The sequence below is a fragment of the Acanthamoeba castellanii genome (genome assembly GCF_000313135.1).
Source record: "Acanthamoeba castellanii str. Neff unplaced genomic scaffold scf7180000084592, whole genome shotgun sequence".
Lineage (NCBI taxonomy): Eukaryota > Discosea > Longamoebia > Acanthamoebidae > Acanthamoeba > Acanthamoeba castellanii.
Genome location: NW_004457376.1, coordinates 41,758 through 55,935, shown reverse-complemented (window position 1 = coordinate 55,935; position 14,178 = coordinate 41,758). Strand labels below are relative to the sequence as shown.

The 14,178-nt window shown below is 59.6% G+C and overlaps 6 protein-coding genes across 6 annotated transcripts in view; 4 read left to right on the top strand and 2 right to left on the bottom strand.

Moving 5' to 3' along the window:
* ACA1_051710 (uncharacterized protein) overlaps positions 1–1,178 on the top strand; it is a gene marked incomplete at both ends in the record, with an annotated part of 3,547 nt that extends 2,369 nt beyond the window's left edge. The window contains 3 exons of the mRNA XM_004336903.1: positions 188–355; positions 493–930; positions 1,053–1,178. Of these exons, the coding sequence (XP_004336951.1) occupies positions 188–355; positions 493–930; positions 1,053–1,178 (732 nt within the window). The remainder of the gene's footprint in view (positions 1–187; positions 356–492; positions 931–1,052) is intronic.
* A 392-nt stretch (positions 1,179–1,570) lies between these two features.
* On the bottom strand, positions 1,571–4,616 carry ACA1_051700 (FGGAP repeat domain containing protein; the record flags this gene model as incomplete). The annotated part of the gene is made up of 15 exons (XM_004336902.1): positions 1,571–1,592; positions 1,658–1,914; positions 2,027–2,105; positions 2,181–2,311; positions 2,399–2,542; positions 2,633–2,745; positions 2,842–2,920; positions 3,001–3,168; positions 3,328–3,445; positions 3,542–3,676; positions 3,763–3,859; positions 3,944–4,034; positions 4,136–4,242; positions 4,345–4,388; positions 4,456–4,616. The coding sequence occupies 15 exons, from the start codon at positions 4,614–4,616 to the stop codon at positions 1,571–1,573; spliced, it is 1,746 nt and encodes a 581-aa protein (XP_004336950.1).
* Positions 4,617–4,694: 78 nt separating this feature from the next.
* ACA1_051690 (methionineR-sulfoxide reductase) lies at positions 4,695–5,760 on the top strand (the record flags this gene model as incomplete). The annotated part of the gene is made up of 5 exons (XM_004336901.1): positions 4,695–4,799; positions 4,893–5,081; positions 5,189–5,383; positions 5,442–5,534; positions 5,623–5,760. The coding sequence occupies 5 exons, from the start codon at positions 4,695–4,697 to the stop codon at positions 5,758–5,760; spliced, it is 720 nt and encodes a 239-aa protein (XP_004336949.1).
* Positions 5,761–6,101: 341 nt separating this feature from the next.
* ACA1_051680 (Ras subfamily protein) lies at positions 6,102–7,856 on the bottom strand (the record flags this gene model as incomplete). Its single annotated transcript, XM_004336900.1, has 9 exons — positions 6,102–6,163; positions 6,198–6,332; positions 6,426–6,719; positions 6,791–6,853; positions 6,935–7,067; positions 7,141–7,376; positions 7,450–7,529; positions 7,588–7,685; positions 7,761–7,856. The coding sequence occupies 9 exons, from the start codon at positions 7,854–7,856 to the stop codon at positions 6,102–6,104; spliced, it is 1,197 nt and encodes a 398-aa protein (XP_004336948.1).
* Positions 7,857–8,094: 238 nt separating this feature from the next.
* On the top strand, positions 8,095–9,980 carry ACA1_051670 (aminotransferase, class V superfamily protein; the record flags this gene model as incomplete). The annotated part of the gene is made up of 7 exons (XM_004336899.1): positions 8,095–8,317; positions 8,396–8,493; positions 8,593–8,721; positions 8,790–8,985; positions 9,054–9,559; positions 9,636–9,772; positions 9,839–9,980. The coding sequence occupies 7 exons, from the start codon at positions 8,095–8,097 to the stop codon at positions 9,978–9,980; spliced, it is 1,431 nt and encodes a 476-aa protein (XP_004336947.1).
* A 528-nt stretch (positions 9,981–10,508) lies between these two features.
* On the top strand, positions 10,509–13,898 carry ACA1_051660 (DNA repair and recombination protein RAD54B, putative; the record flags this gene model as incomplete). The annotated part of the gene is made up of 20 exons (XM_004336898.1): positions 10,509–10,554; positions 10,630–10,718; positions 10,778–10,834; positions 10,917–10,980; positions 11,043–11,211; positions 11,271–11,312; positions 11,384–11,539; positions 11,605–11,665; positions 11,733–11,951; positions 12,021–12,116; positions 12,196–12,354; positions 12,435–12,507; positions 12,590–12,663; positions 12,694–12,795; positions 12,836–12,920; positions 12,991–13,203; positions 13,308–13,368; positions 13,448–13,531; positions 13,613–13,629; positions 13,696–13,898. 20 exons carry the CDS (start codon positions 10,509–10,511, stop codon positions 13,896–13,898), a joined length of 2,070 nt encoding a protein of 689 aa, XP_004336946.1.
* Positions 13,899–14,178: the final 280 nt, after the last annotated feature.

The following is a 14,178-nucleotide window of genomic DNA, read 5'->3' as shown; positions in this document are numbered from 1 at the left end:
CCTTTGACCACGCCTTCCTCGTCGAGTCCCTCGAGGTACTGCTGCTCCCCCTTCTCTTCGCCCACCAACCGTCGCCCAGCAGGGCATGACCACCATCAGCTGTTGTTGTTGTTGTTGTTGTTGTTGTTGTTGTTGTTGTTGTTGTTGTTGTTAACTCTCTCGCGTCACGCGGTCGCGCCCGTGGCAGCTGATTCTGTCGACCGAGCACCACCAGCTGCTGCTGAAGGTGCTGATGTTCCTGTACCAGTACTCGGAGGTGTTCATGGGCGACGCCCGCATCGCGCTCTACAGCGACTTTGTGCTCGACCGACACTTTTACTACTTCTTCCTCCACTGGGACATCAACGTGCGCAACGTACGTCGCATTCTCCTCGCTCGTCTCTCTGTTTCTCTCTCTTCTCGACTGCTCGCTCACGTTTCTCGGGCTGTGACGGTGGTGTCTTGTGTGTGTGTGTGTGTGTGTGTGTGTGTGTGTGTGTGTGTGGTGTGCAGGCCTTCCATCAGCTGCTGGCGTACAAGATGCTGCGAACCAAGCGCTCGCACCTGCAAGGGCAGGGACTGCGGGTGAAGGAGCTCGCCAGCGTCAGGAACAACGGCGGCGGCGGCAGCGGCAGCAACGGCAACTCGCCCAACTCTCGCCGCCCCCAAGCCGCCTCGACGCTCATCGACCGCGAGCAGGCCGTCGACGTGTACCCCTCCCTCCCCTTCCCCTTTGGCCGCTTCTGCCCCACATCTCACGGGTCGTCGTTGCTCTCCTCTTCCCTCCTCTCGTCGTCCACAGATTGCTGTTCGAGAAGATGGAGGACAAGCTCAAGACGGCCGGCAATCCAGATGCGCGGTCTGGTCCAGGACTGCTACCCTGCGGGGTGGGAGGTCTACGTTCCCGTCGCCCTCACCGAGTACAAGCGATACCTGGCCCAGTACTACCAGGTACGCACACACGTAGCACGGCACACGAAGGGGCGGAAAAATAAATAGTGCGTGTGCGCCATGAAGTGGGCAGCTGACCATGGTCACCATCTCTCTCTCTCTATGTGTTTGTGCGTGCGCAGTGGGAGGGCAGCGACAAGAAGCAGCCGAGGATGATGCCCGTGGCGATGGTGGAGCGGACGCCACCTCCCGTCCCCATACTGGCGCAGCCGCGCCCACGCGCGTCCATGGACGGACCCGACACATAGCCTCTTCTCTCTCTCCTCTTTCTGCCTCTCCCGTTCTCGTTCTTCCTGTATTTACCTTCGGCTCGTTTCCTCTCTGCACGCACGCCCCCTCCACCACCCACTCGTCTCTTCGTTCGTTTCCCAGATCGGATCAGATGTCGCGCTTGTCTCGTCTGAGGCGTTGGGCGGGCGCGGCGGCCGGGCCAGCTTCGTGCCGCCGCTGGTAGACGGCGAGGGAGGCGATGGCCAGGAGCAGGAGGAAGAGGAGGGTGGGCAGGAACAGCGACGCCGACTGGGTCGACAGGCTGTAGGCGTAGTAGGCGTTGGCCGACACGATGATCACGTCGTTCGTCCCGTCGTTGTTGAAGTCGCCCACCGCTGGCCGTGCAATCGGTGGCTCCTCCAGCACCGCCTCACCCACCAACGCACCGTCGCCTGCACCCCACCACGTCAGCAAAGCCTTAAAGGACCCAGCGGTCCAGAAATCCAGAAGGCCTTACCAGAGACGATGACGATGGCGCTGCCGCCCACGCCCAAGACGAGCTCTTCCTGGTGGCCGTGGTAGGCGTAGGGAGAGAAGGGCAGGAGGGAGGGGGTGATGGGCAGGCCGGCCGGGACGTGGGCCGGGCGCGGCGCCCACAGCTTCCCGCGCCACGGGCCGACGGTGTGGCCCGACGAGTCCATCGACGCCCACTCGGCCGCCGTGTCCAGCATCCAGTTGAGCTGCCCGCGCGGCGAGAAAGACGTCATCCGCCCACTGCTCACCAGGAACACCTGCAGGTGCGCCCAGAAAGATGGGGAGCCACCACACGTCACACACCGCGCTCGCCCCGGTGAACAATGGGGGATCCATTGGGTACGGCCCGTACCATGTCCTTGTGGCCGTTGGGTTCAGCCCACGTCCGCGGGCGCGCAATGGAGATCGGATTGGTCGCGCGCAGCACGCCACTGCAGAGCACCAGTAAACACGTCATTCCTCGTGTGGTGATGACTGGGAAGTGTGGTGGGGGGGGGCAAGTGTACGTATCGCCGCGGGACTTGCGCTTGGGGTTGGATGTGAGGAGCTCGAGGAAGCCCTGCGGCTTCGGCTCGCAGATGGACACATTGAACAGGTCCTCCTGCGGCGGCACCCCCGACTGTCCCAGCGCCCAGCACTGCGCCCAGCCAGAACACAATACGCGCATACGCGCCAGTGAGTGTCTCCGCCTAGCGTGCGGTGGTGCGTGGAGTGGGAACGGTACCTGGTCCTCGCTGCTTTGCCCAGCAGTGGGGAGGGTGGAGAGACGGACGGCTTCGACGACGCCGTCGCCGTTGATGTCGTCCCACACGACCGACCGCTCCAGGCCCATCCGCGTCACCGGCCGGCCCGTGTACAGGTGGATCACCTGCGCGCGCATCACACAATTAATTTGATTTTAGTTTGTTTCTTTACTTCGTTGCGTCGGCTGTCACGTGGACCGCGTGGCCGGGGATACCTCTACGCCGTCGGCAAAGTGGGCCACGATGACGTTGGGCTCGTGCACGAAATCGTCCTCGGAGTGCGGTGCGTGGCCGCCCCATACCAGGCCCGGCACGTCTACGTGCAGACCTGCGCCGAGTCCGTCACCATCAGCGCCAGCGCCAGCGCCAGCCCAGGCCATGGGAGCCGGTGTCGGCGGCAGAGAAGTGGTGGTGGCCAACATACCGGAAAGCTGTGACTGGGCGGTCGTGTCAGCAGCGGGCTTGGCGCCGCGCTCGAAGTGGGCCACCCGGAGCCCAGTATCCTATAGGGCGCACCTGTGAGCTCCAGCGACAAGCGGGAGCAGATTGGGGGGGGGCTGATCGACCGGTAGGAGGGCGGTACCTCGCGACGGAACCAGGCGTGGGGCAATTGCTGCATCACCGAATATCGGAAGTCGTTCCACGACATCTCGCCCAGGTGCATCGCGCGCTCTTCGCCGATGCGGTCCCCGGCGTCCGTGTCGTACTCGTCGTAGAAGTCGCCAGCCTCGTGCTTCCATCGCAGCGCGCCCTGCGGTTGGCACCCGCCAAGTCCGTGAGAAGATTTTAAGCCAAACAAAGCAACTCTGACATCCACAGCACCACACACACACACACACACACACCACACGACACACGACACACGACACGCCACACGACACGCACGACACGCAGTCGAAAGAAGTGGTACCGTGCGACCGTCAAAGGCAAAGTAGGAGAAGTGCTCCTCGCCCAAATCGTGGTCATCCTCGTCCTCCTCGCCGTTGGCCATCCACGAGGCCTTCCGCCCGCCCGCCCCGTGGTCGTGCCTGTGCCAACGTAGGTTGGGCCGTAAGCCCGCTGAATCTAGTCCGCCGCTGGCCGGCACAGCGAGTGCGTGGGTGCGGGGAGGTTGGGGTACGTACTTGGCCGCCTGTTGGTTGGCTTTGCGGGAGAGGCGAGCGGCAGCGATTACCACACCAGCGTCGCCGATGCGCACTGGGGTGGGCACCACGAGCAGCGCCGCCTCGCTGTGGTAGAGATGCGCTGGCAGCGATTCCCTGCAGCAGAAACAGAGAGCCATGGGGCACCATGAGCCTGCGTCGATATAGGTGGTAGTGGTAGAGGTGGAGCGCGGGAGGTCTACCTGACAGTGCTCTCCCAGAGGAGCTTGAGGTGGTTGTCGAAGAGGAGCACTGTCCAGCCACTGGTCAGGACCACAATCACCTGCGTGCGCACCAGCCCTACATATCGAAGCCCGCCCAGCACCCAAGCACGGGCGTGAGACCGCACGCACGGCGCTAGAGAAGAGCCAGATGAGGGTGTACCCTCTTGATATGGGGAGAGATAGCCTGATGACAGGGCCACGGGCCTTCGGCCGGCACCCACGCCCACCGAGGGCAGAAGCGAGGCCTCCTCCTACATCACAGCAAGTCTTGTATGAGACTCTGCCAGGGCCGCTCGGGGGTGCGCACACAGCAGTCGACTGCAGCGACGTGCATGCAGGGGTGGAGGTGCACCTTGACGGGAAGGTTGTGCCACTGCGACGGCGACCCGAGGCCAGCGCTCTGGGAGGGTGTGCCCTCGAGTATCTTGATCCGGCTGTCTGAGGTCACCACGATCACCTCTGCTCTCCTCACCGCCATGTGTGTGGCCCATCCACAGCGGATCGATCAGCTGCAACACAAAATGCACGCGCCCAGCACTCAGCGAAGAAGGTGTGGCGCACCGTTGTGGCCGTCTCCGTCTACGTCAGTGATGAGTGGGGGCGGCCTGAGGAAAAGAGAGATCACTCAGGATTCACGACTGGTGGTGGGAGATTGGGAGTGGCTTGGTGTACAGTCGTTCGTGTTGGAGTGGGAAATGGCCGTTCTCGTAGAGGGAGGCATCGATGGGGTGCACCCAGACGAGACGGAGGCCGTGGTAGGTGCCCTGGTAGTACACCGAGAGCAAAATCGCGAGCGTGGCCAAAAACAAGATGGCCACGTCCTTCTGCTTCATCTCGCTTCTCCAATCTCACGTGTACAAAAAGAAACTGTGGCAGAAAAGATCAAACACTAAATTCAAACACAACTGAAGATGAGCGGCACCGTGCAGATCTCGCAGACCACCGAGAGGACCCTTCCCAACAGCGATTACCCCGTCATGGAGGTCGATCTCATGGCCCGCCGAAGCGGCGAGAAGGTGCGTGGCTAATCGCACTATTAAATGGATCCGCTGTGCATCTTTGCTGCTGCCCATTCTCACCCCCCCCCCCAACGCTCCGTCAATCTGTAGTACAAGGAGCACTTCGACGAAGGCTTCTACTGCTGCGCGCACTGCGGAGCGCGCCTGTTCAGCTCGACGGAGAAGTTCCAGGCCTCTGGTCGCTACCCGGCCTTCCGGAAGCCCATTGCCCGCTCGTTCCTGAGGTTCCACGAGGACTTCTCCTACGGCACCCTGCGCAAGACCGCCTCCTGCGCCAACGTACACGCCTTCATCCTTCCTTTCTGTGCGCATTGATGTGTAACACATGCTCAGACGTCGTGTATCATGCGTGCGCACTGTGTGTGTGTGTGTGTGCGTGTGATCAGTGCGACCTGTACCTGGGAATGGTGCTGGAGACTGTGGTGGATGAGCAGCCGACCAAGTACTACGGCATTCTGTCTATCACTGTCGAGTTCGAGCCACGCGCCAACGCCGGCGACGCCCCCGACCACATTGAAGAGGAGGAGAGCGAGGAAGAGGAGGTCGTGGAGCCGCCTCGCATTGTCGTCGCTCCCAAGAAGGTGCCTTCACCAATCCCGCTTTCACGCCACCCAGCACGGCTGACTCCGTCTTATCCAGACCGAGCCCGTCCAGCCCGCAGCTGAGCCCGTCCGAGCTGCGCCTGCGCAGCCCAAGGTCGTCGACGATGAGGAAGAGAAGCCAACCGTGCAGGTACATGCATCGACACAGTTGTTTGCTCAACTCCCTACGCTCATGTGCGTTGTGTTGCGTGCGGCGTTCGTTGTGGCAATCTCAGCAGACGCCTACTAAGATCACGCCCACGGGTGAGGTTTCCATCGGCGCGACGTTGGTCAAGTATGCCCACATTGCTCTCTTCGTCGCTCCGCTTGTTGCCGGTTTCTACCAGAAGTACCGCAACCAGAGCCACGCCTCTTGATCGCCCTTCCCACTCTCTCCCTAGCTTCATCCCCTCCAGTCTTTGCCCCGCAGTTGCTGCCAATACAACTCTTCAAGAAGACGAAGACGAAGAAGAAGAAGAACAGGGGGCGCACGCACTTTACTGAAGGACACACGTAAGAAGCCCGCTGTCGGTCAGGTGTCTCGGGCGGGGTGCGTCACCCCCGCCGTCAGTCCGGGGTCTCTCCTCCCTGCGCGTGACCAGAGACAAGCATGCCGACGGGACGGCCCACCGGCTCGCCTCCTCCAGGGGTGGCGTGCCCACACGGAAAGGGTCCGCCCACTCGAGCGACTCAAGCAGCAGTCGCGAGAACAGTTCGCTCACTGCACGCCGGTGGTGAGCAGGTCAGTAAGGAAGAACCGCACGCAGCCGCAGCCGAGTGCTGGCCACGAAGTAGGTGAGTGGCGCCCTGGTACCTTGGAAGTCGTCTTTGCTGCTGGTTTCCATCCACGCCACCGCGTTCAGTTGCCGGGCCAGCGCCTGGGCCTCCTCCTCGCTGACTTGCCTCTCGTACGATTCGCCCGTAGTGCTCTTGTCCGCCTTGGCTCCGGCTGTACCGTTTCACGCATGCAACACAGCCGCCATCAGTGCACACATTGATCCACAATCAGCACGTGCCACGAAGTCGGGGTGTGTAAGCGCACCGATGATGATGGGCGGCACTCCATCAGGGAAGTGCCAGACGATCTCTTCGTGTCGTGCGGCGAGAGCGTCGAACGTCTCGCGTCTCCTCACGTCATAGACGTACACCAGACCGACCGCTCCTCGACACAGCAGTCGGGTACTACACGCCATTGGGCGGTCCCACAGTTGGATGTGCAGGCACTTGCCGCCGCGCTCGACCTCCTTCGCCAGGAAGTCGGCGCCCATCGATCCACGGGCAAAATCCCTAAAAATGCCCCGCACATAGCGCTCGGTGAGCCTCCTCTTGCCTACCCCTGTATGCGTGCGGGACCACCCGTTAGGCAGGTTCGTGGGATGCGGCCAATTGTAGGGCGGCGTGGGGTACTGTGTTCTCCAATCAATGCCCACTTGATGATCTGCCCGCGTTCGGTGAAGTTTGCCCTGGCGCCTGATGGCAAGCGGTGGAACAGTGGCGTTTCGACCTAAGCTCTGGGAGTTGCAGCGGCGGCGAGGGCTTTCGTTTGCTTACCTGCGTAGACGCGAAGGCTGGCGGCGACCCACTCACGATAGCAGTCCCTCCAACTCTGGTCGGCTGGCTTGTGCTGGTGTGTGCTACAGAATCGCCGCCACAAGGTGTCCTCTCGGCTGAGTTGTGCAAGCACCTGCACATACGCAAGCCCGGGGGTTACGCAAAGATCTGGCGAGCCACACGTGCACGCAAAGGGGTTTGGGTACCGTGCAGGCTTGGGCCGCAGTGCACAGGTCGCGAGGCTCGAGCCACGATAGAATGAGCACCAACACTTCGACGGGCATCTGCAAGAGCGGGCATCCCCGTGGCCTCTGGCGAGCCGCAGCTCGGGCGATATAGGCGGAGAGAAGGGTCTCAACCTCCTTGTGGCCGAGTGCGATGGCGAGGTCGATCGCTGTATGGCCCTTGTGGTCCCTCTGGTTGATCTTCGCCACGAGTCCCGCTGAAGAAGTGGAGGTTACGCTCCTGCAGGCCGACCTGTGTGAGCTCGCCACCGCCAAGCCCAGTCGCTGTACCTTGAAGGAGGTAGTCCACTGCTTGCCAATTGCCTCGAGAGCTAGCCTCGTGCAGTGGCGTTCGGCCATATTCGTCCACCCTGCAGCAGGGGCTGGGGTGAGGGGAGAGAGTGCAGAGGGCAAGGGGTGAGCAGGTACGCGTTGGGATCGGCTCCATCAGCGATGAGCGCTTGCCAGGGCTTCACTGTTGCAGGAACAAACCCCAACCACTGACTCACGGCGCTCATCGGTTTCGCCTGTTCACGCGGTCCGTGACAATACTTGTTGGTGACGTAGTCAGACAAAGCACCATCCCAAGGGCACATCGGTACCGGAGGGAAGGGTCCGCGCTGGCTTCGCGCCAGGGCGTGCAGTTCGTTGCCCTGGCCTGGTTGTGCTCTTCCGCTGCTCTTCAGCAACCGGCCCATGCTGGTGTGCTTAGTCTCTGCGCGGCTTTTCGGTCAGTAGGTGGGCAATGAGGCACCAATAAAGACCAGAACGGCGTGCCTGGCGTAAGGTTCTGCATGGTCTCTGCGATAAGTAGTATCGTGGCAAGGTTGAGGGAAGTTCGCGCCACCCGCTAGTATAATTTGTCGTTTCCTCTTTCAATTTACATTTATTGAAATTTATTTATTCATATGTTATTTTATTTATTCATTGCGCCAGATGGAGAAGAAGGGGGGGCACGGATACCGTGGCTTTGGGTCCTTCCACTCAGACAATGTGGAGGACCTCATTCGACAACCCGAGGAGAGCTACGCGCCGCCAGAGCTTCCCATCCGCTGGGATGATCTGCTGCCGGGGCTTGGCACTGATTTGCCCTCATTTGGGCACGAGATGAGAGATGCGCACTTCCTTCTCGACCGCGACTGGACCTTCATCAACCACGGTGCCTTTGGTGTGCAGACCTACCCGCCCACTCCTTTTTCCGATTAGCGTTCTCATTGGGTGCCTCTTGGGCGAGCAGGCGCTCCCTTGCGGATTGCGGTGGAGGTCGGCAACAGGTGGCGCCTGCACAACGCACGGCAGCCGCTGCGCTTCGTCGATCGACAATTGTTCCAGTTGGTGCGTGCATGTGAGCAACAGACATATACAGCCCAGGATGCGGCTTGTGCTGGTACAGCTCTACAGCGGCACTTCTCACGCGTGACGCGTTGTGCGCAGATAGTCTGGGCGCTGAGGCAACTGGCGGCTGAAGTCAAGGCTGCGCCGGACGAAGTCGCCTTCGTGCCCAATGCCACCACCGGCCTCAACACGGTGATCAAGTCCATCCACCTCAACGCCGGCGACGAAGTACCTCTTTCTACGCCTTTGTCGTGCCTGCCACGTGTGCTCACATGGGAGCGGCTGTGTCCGGCCAGGTGTATATGCTCAACATTGGCTATGGGTCAGTGAAGAAGATGCTGGCCTACCAGTGCGAGCAGGCGGGCGCGCATGTGCGCGAAGGGGAGATCACCTTCCCTCTCGCGGGACCCAACGACATACTCGAAGTGGTGAGCAACACTCTTCGACCCAACACTCGCCTCGCCATCTTCGATCACATCACCAGCAACACAGGTACGAAAATCTGACAACCCGTTCTATCTGGTAGGCCGTCACTCACTGACTTACCGCACACAACTCAGGCCTCGTGATGCCGATTGAAGACCTAATCGAGCTGTGCCACAGCCGAGGAGTGCCCGTCTTCATCGATGGCGCCCACGGCCTGGGCTCACTTCCGCTCGATCTCAGGGCGCTGGGCGCCGACTTCTACGTGGGCAATTGCCACAAGTGGTTCTGCTGCACGCCCGGCTGCGCTTTCCTGTATGTCCGCAACACACACAGCGACGGACCGGCGCTTCGACTCGATGTGGTCGAGAAGATCGCGAAAGAGGCCGACGACGAGGGGCATGAAGAGAGGAAGACGAACGACGCATCGCACGTCGTCCACCCGCTCGTCATCTCGCACGGCTTCGGAGAGGGTTTTACATCAAACTTCATCTGGTCGGGCTACCACGACTACTCCTCCGTGCTTACTTTCCCCGCGGTTCTTGCGCTTTGGAAGCGCATCGGGCTGGAGCGAGTGTGGAGCTACAACATCGGCCTGCTGCACCAGGCTGTCGACCTCCTTCGAAGTCGATGGGACGCCAGCGTACGTGAAACACTCTTCATCTTGGTCGACTTGCTGCTGTGTGAACACTCACAAACCACAACCGCACGTTCACAAGTTGGTCGCGCCGATGGAAATGCACAGAACAATGGCCCTCGTCAGCGTTCCTGATGGTGTGGTGGCGTCGGGCAAGCCGACGGAGGCCTCTTCTACAGATGCCAAGATCTTGCAGGACACCTTGCACTATCGCTACATGTACCCCTCCCTCTGCCATCTAGCAACTAACGTCCCTACTCACAACTCACTTATTGATGCGTCTAGGATCGAGGTGCCCGTCAAGTGCGTGCAAGGGCGACTCTATGTCCGCCTGTCAGCCCACTTGTACAACCAGCTCTCTGACTATGAACGCCTGGCAGACGCCATGCACCGTATCGCTTTGCACGGCTTCCCGTCTTGGGAGTAGCGTGTTTGAAAAAAGCTGTTCGACGTGGCGCCAGCAGGGCGACGAAAATATTCCACGAACGACCAAAAAAGCCATTGTTGCGTGCAAGGAGCGAAAAAGACCGCGTCGAGCAAGTAGACGAAGATGAGGAGAAGCCAAGCGCCTTCGCAGCGGGGCAAACGTCCGTTCGTGAGCCCCCTTGTTTCGAACCGCGCACCTGCGGTTGCCGAGAAGAAAACGAAGGAATCCGCCAAAAGGCCAAAAATCGAGGATGATGATGATGAAGGCTCCAACGAAAATGTGGAAATCGATTCGGAATCTGTCGAGATGACGGAAGTCAAGCAGGAGGCTGAAGAGGCCAAAACGTCGGCAGCTTCTCCCGCGGCTGGACGTCGAGCTGGCCTTGGTGTGCGACGTTCGTTTAAGAGTCCCACTGCCACCCCGTCCAGCAGTACCACGCCCACCAGACCTACGACCCCGCGGCAGGTCGCCCCGGTCAAGAAAGAGGAGACCAACAGTCAAGCCGGCGAGTCTCACTACTACCGCGTCATGTGGTGCAAGTACAGCCGCAAGAAGCACAAGACCTACAACGACGGTATGCACGCCACCTGCACCACCCCTACCTTGTGCGTGCACTTCGTCACGTCTTCGCTGTGGGTCTCGGTTGCAGGCGTGCTGGTGATAAAGGAGGGTAAAATATGCATCCTCAAGGACATGCAAGCGAAGGAGATCGGCAAGACGTCATCCTACCCGGCCAAGGTGCACGGTGTTGTATGGCTGAGCCAGTGCAGCCTTCATGCTCACCAAATTACCAACAGGAGCTAGTCGACCTCGGCCCCGGTAACTCGCTCTGCTTCTCGGGCAAGGAACTTGAGGTTCACCACCCCCCCCCCCAACGATTCCGCCATTATGAACGTAGTGCACTTCCCCCTCGCTTACTTTGCAAACGGGGTGTAGATCCTCGACGAGATCACGCCAGAGAACTATCAATCCGGCTCCGTCTTCCTCGATGAGGTCGAAGGTAGGAGTACCCCGTTCTCTCCCCTTTGATCGCTTGTACTCAGTCCGAACCGACCTGCGCAGCCAAGGGTGGAGTGGCGCCGGCTCCGACGCCCAAACTAAAGATACCCACCAAGTTCAAGTCGCACGCGGTGGGTGACGGAAAGCCGACCGTCAAGGAGATCAAACCGCGGCACGCCATCAACGAAGACTCCGTCGTCCTGTTCAACCCTACCGCCGCCTCCGACCCAAAGTGCGTGTGTCCTTTCCATGCTTCATGCCCTCTTACAGGCTACTCACACGCCTCTGCAGTGGACCCCTCACGGCTGTGGTGGTCGATCCCTACGTTGGAAAGTATGTGCACCTTGCTGCTGGTTTTCATCGAGTGCGAGGCCTCTAACGGTTTTTCTGTTCCGTGTGTACAGTATTTTGCAGCCCCACCAGCGCGAGGGCGTCAAGTTCTTGTATGAGTGCACCATGGGCCTAAAGGGTCCGGGGCGAGGCTGCATCCTGGCCGATGAAATGGGTCTGGGCAAGACCCTGCAGGCCATCACCCTTATATGGACGCTTCTCAAGCAAGGGTGCTCCATCACCTCCCCTTTGGCCGCATTGTTGCATTCCCATGCTCAGGCCTTTGTTCTCATAGTCCGAACGGCACACCGGCCTCCAAGAAGGCTCTTGTCATTACTCCGACATCTTTGACAAAGGTATTGCGCAGCAGTTCTGTCGTGTGGTGGTGGCCAACTGTACTGACCCATCGCTGCCCGCGTGTAGAATTGGTATCACGAAGTGAAGCGATGGCTGGGCTTGGAGCGACTCCACGCTTTGGTGATCGGCCAGGCGGCGTCCAAGAAAGAGGAAACACTGAAGGTCCTTGACGAGTTCAAGACATCTCCGCACCGGCCTCTTTTGATCATCTCCTACGAGCAATTCCGGATCCACGCTACGTTCCTGCAAGGCGTGGCCGGAATCGACTTGGTCATCTGCGACGAGGTATGCGTGCGTCCAATGGGACCAGGCGATAGGCGGCGACTAACAGACGGACAACTTGGCTACACGCAGGGTCATCGCCTGAAGAACGCTGACGCCCGCATCACCAAGTGCATCAATGGCCTCGAGACTCGACGCAGGGTCATCATCACGGGCACTCCAATCCAGGTACAGTAAACGCCATCACAGTAGTACCTGCTTTCTGGTTCCTTGCGACCCAGCTCACCCCTGTGCATTTCCTCCTCAGAACGACTTGGAGGAGTTCTTCACGATGGTCAATTTTTGCAATCCAGGCTTCATGGACCTCAAGAAGTTCAGAGATGTGTTCGCCACACCCATCGTGCTGGGCAGGGACCCCAACGCCACGCCTCAACAGAAGCTTGAGTCGCAATCACGTTCCACTGCTGTACGCATATTCTTGTCTTCGTCCTCACTCGTGCCCCTTTCCAACCATTCGGCGTGGTCTGATCCTGCTACTCCTCGCAGTTGATGAAGCGAACGGAGAGCTTCATCATTCGCCGGACAAAGGACCTTCTGCGCCAATACCTACCTCCCCGAGGTATCGCTTCCCTCTTTGGCTGATGAAAGCACTGGTCCACGATGTCTGACGGGACGCCCTCTTGTCTCTTGATGTTGCTCAGTGGAGCAGGTGGTGTTCTGTCGGCTCTCATCACTCCAGGCGGACTTGTACAGGCAGTACCTCCGCTCCACCATGGTGTGTTCGGTCCTTTCAGGCGGACAGCAGGCGGCGGCTCTATCCTGCATTATCTCTTTGCGCAAGCTCTGCAATCACCCCTGCGCCATCTTCCCTAAGCCCGAGGTGATCACCCTTCTCAAGTTGCAAATGGTTGGAAAATGACTATGTCGGCTCACACCTGTGATTGCAGGTCGAGGCAGAACCGGAGATGAAGAAGGTGGCCGCTCTCTTTCCCGAGGACTTCACCGCCACCACTCACGATATCGAACTGTCGGGTACCGCACTCCACTTCCCGGCGGTGTGCTGCTGGCTCGGCATTTACCTGTTTTCCCTCACCCGCCGTAGGCAAGATGGAAGCGCTCGACAAGCTTCTCGGCGTAATCAGGACCACGACGAAGGACCGAGTCGTGATTGTGTCGAACTTCAAGCAGTCTCTGGACGTAATGCAGACCTTGTGCAAGAAGCGGTCTTACCGCTTTGTGCGCTTGGATGGCTCCACGCCCACGGGCCAGCGCCAGAACATCGTCGACCACTTCAACGACCAGACAAGCGACTATTGTGCGTACCTTCTGTTTACGCATTATGGCTATGTGTGTCCCTGACCTAATTCCTCGTCTCCGTGCCATCCATGGTATTAGTTGTCTTCTTGCTTTCAAGCAAAGCGGGCAACGTGGGGTTCAACCTCGTGGGATCGAACCGCATCGTGTTGTTCGACCCGGACTGGTGCGTGCACTTCTTCGTCGCGACTGTGCCGCAAGTGTTTGCTCACTTCTTGTCCCCCGCGCGCTGGTTTTGCACACAGGAATCCAGCTAACGATGCGCAGGCAATGGGCCGAGTCTGGCGTTACGGCCAGAAGAAGAAGTGCTGGATCTATCGCTTTGCCTCGTACATTCTTTCCCTTGTCTTTTGATGCTGATCGCCAATATTGGGTCATACCTAACACTCCCCGTTTGTCTGTCGGTCTAGGACTGGGACGATCGAAGGTATGCCCTCTTTCCCCTGATCTTTTCTTTCCTGGAGTGTGAGTGTGCACTCTAACTCGGCTCCAGAGAAAATATTCCAGCGACAGGTCGCCAAGGAGGGCCTCTCCAACGCTATTATGGACGCGAGTCGCATGGCCGGCGATGCTCTCAAGGTTCCTCCGCGTACCCAATATTTGGCTGCTCGGCGCTGCAGGTGGTCTGACCCTCCCTTCCCTATCACAGGCACGCTTCACGAAGGAGGAGCTTCGCGACATCTTCTCATACAATGAATTCACGGCTTGTGACACCCACGAACTCTTCGGGTGTGAGTGTGTGGTACGTACATGCCCGTGGGCTCCAACGTTTAGTCACTCTTGTCTCTGTGGTGGTGGGACTCCAACCACTGGCAACATCGCTGCAGGACGACACGCTCGATGGCAGGAGAGCGCCCAAGGCAAACAAGAGGAAAGTGGAGAAGGACGAACAGAAAGTAGCCCTGTGGGAACACCGGCGCGATCCTGCAACCTTCACGGTACGCCGGCAACCAACGTGCCCACCACTGAATCCGAG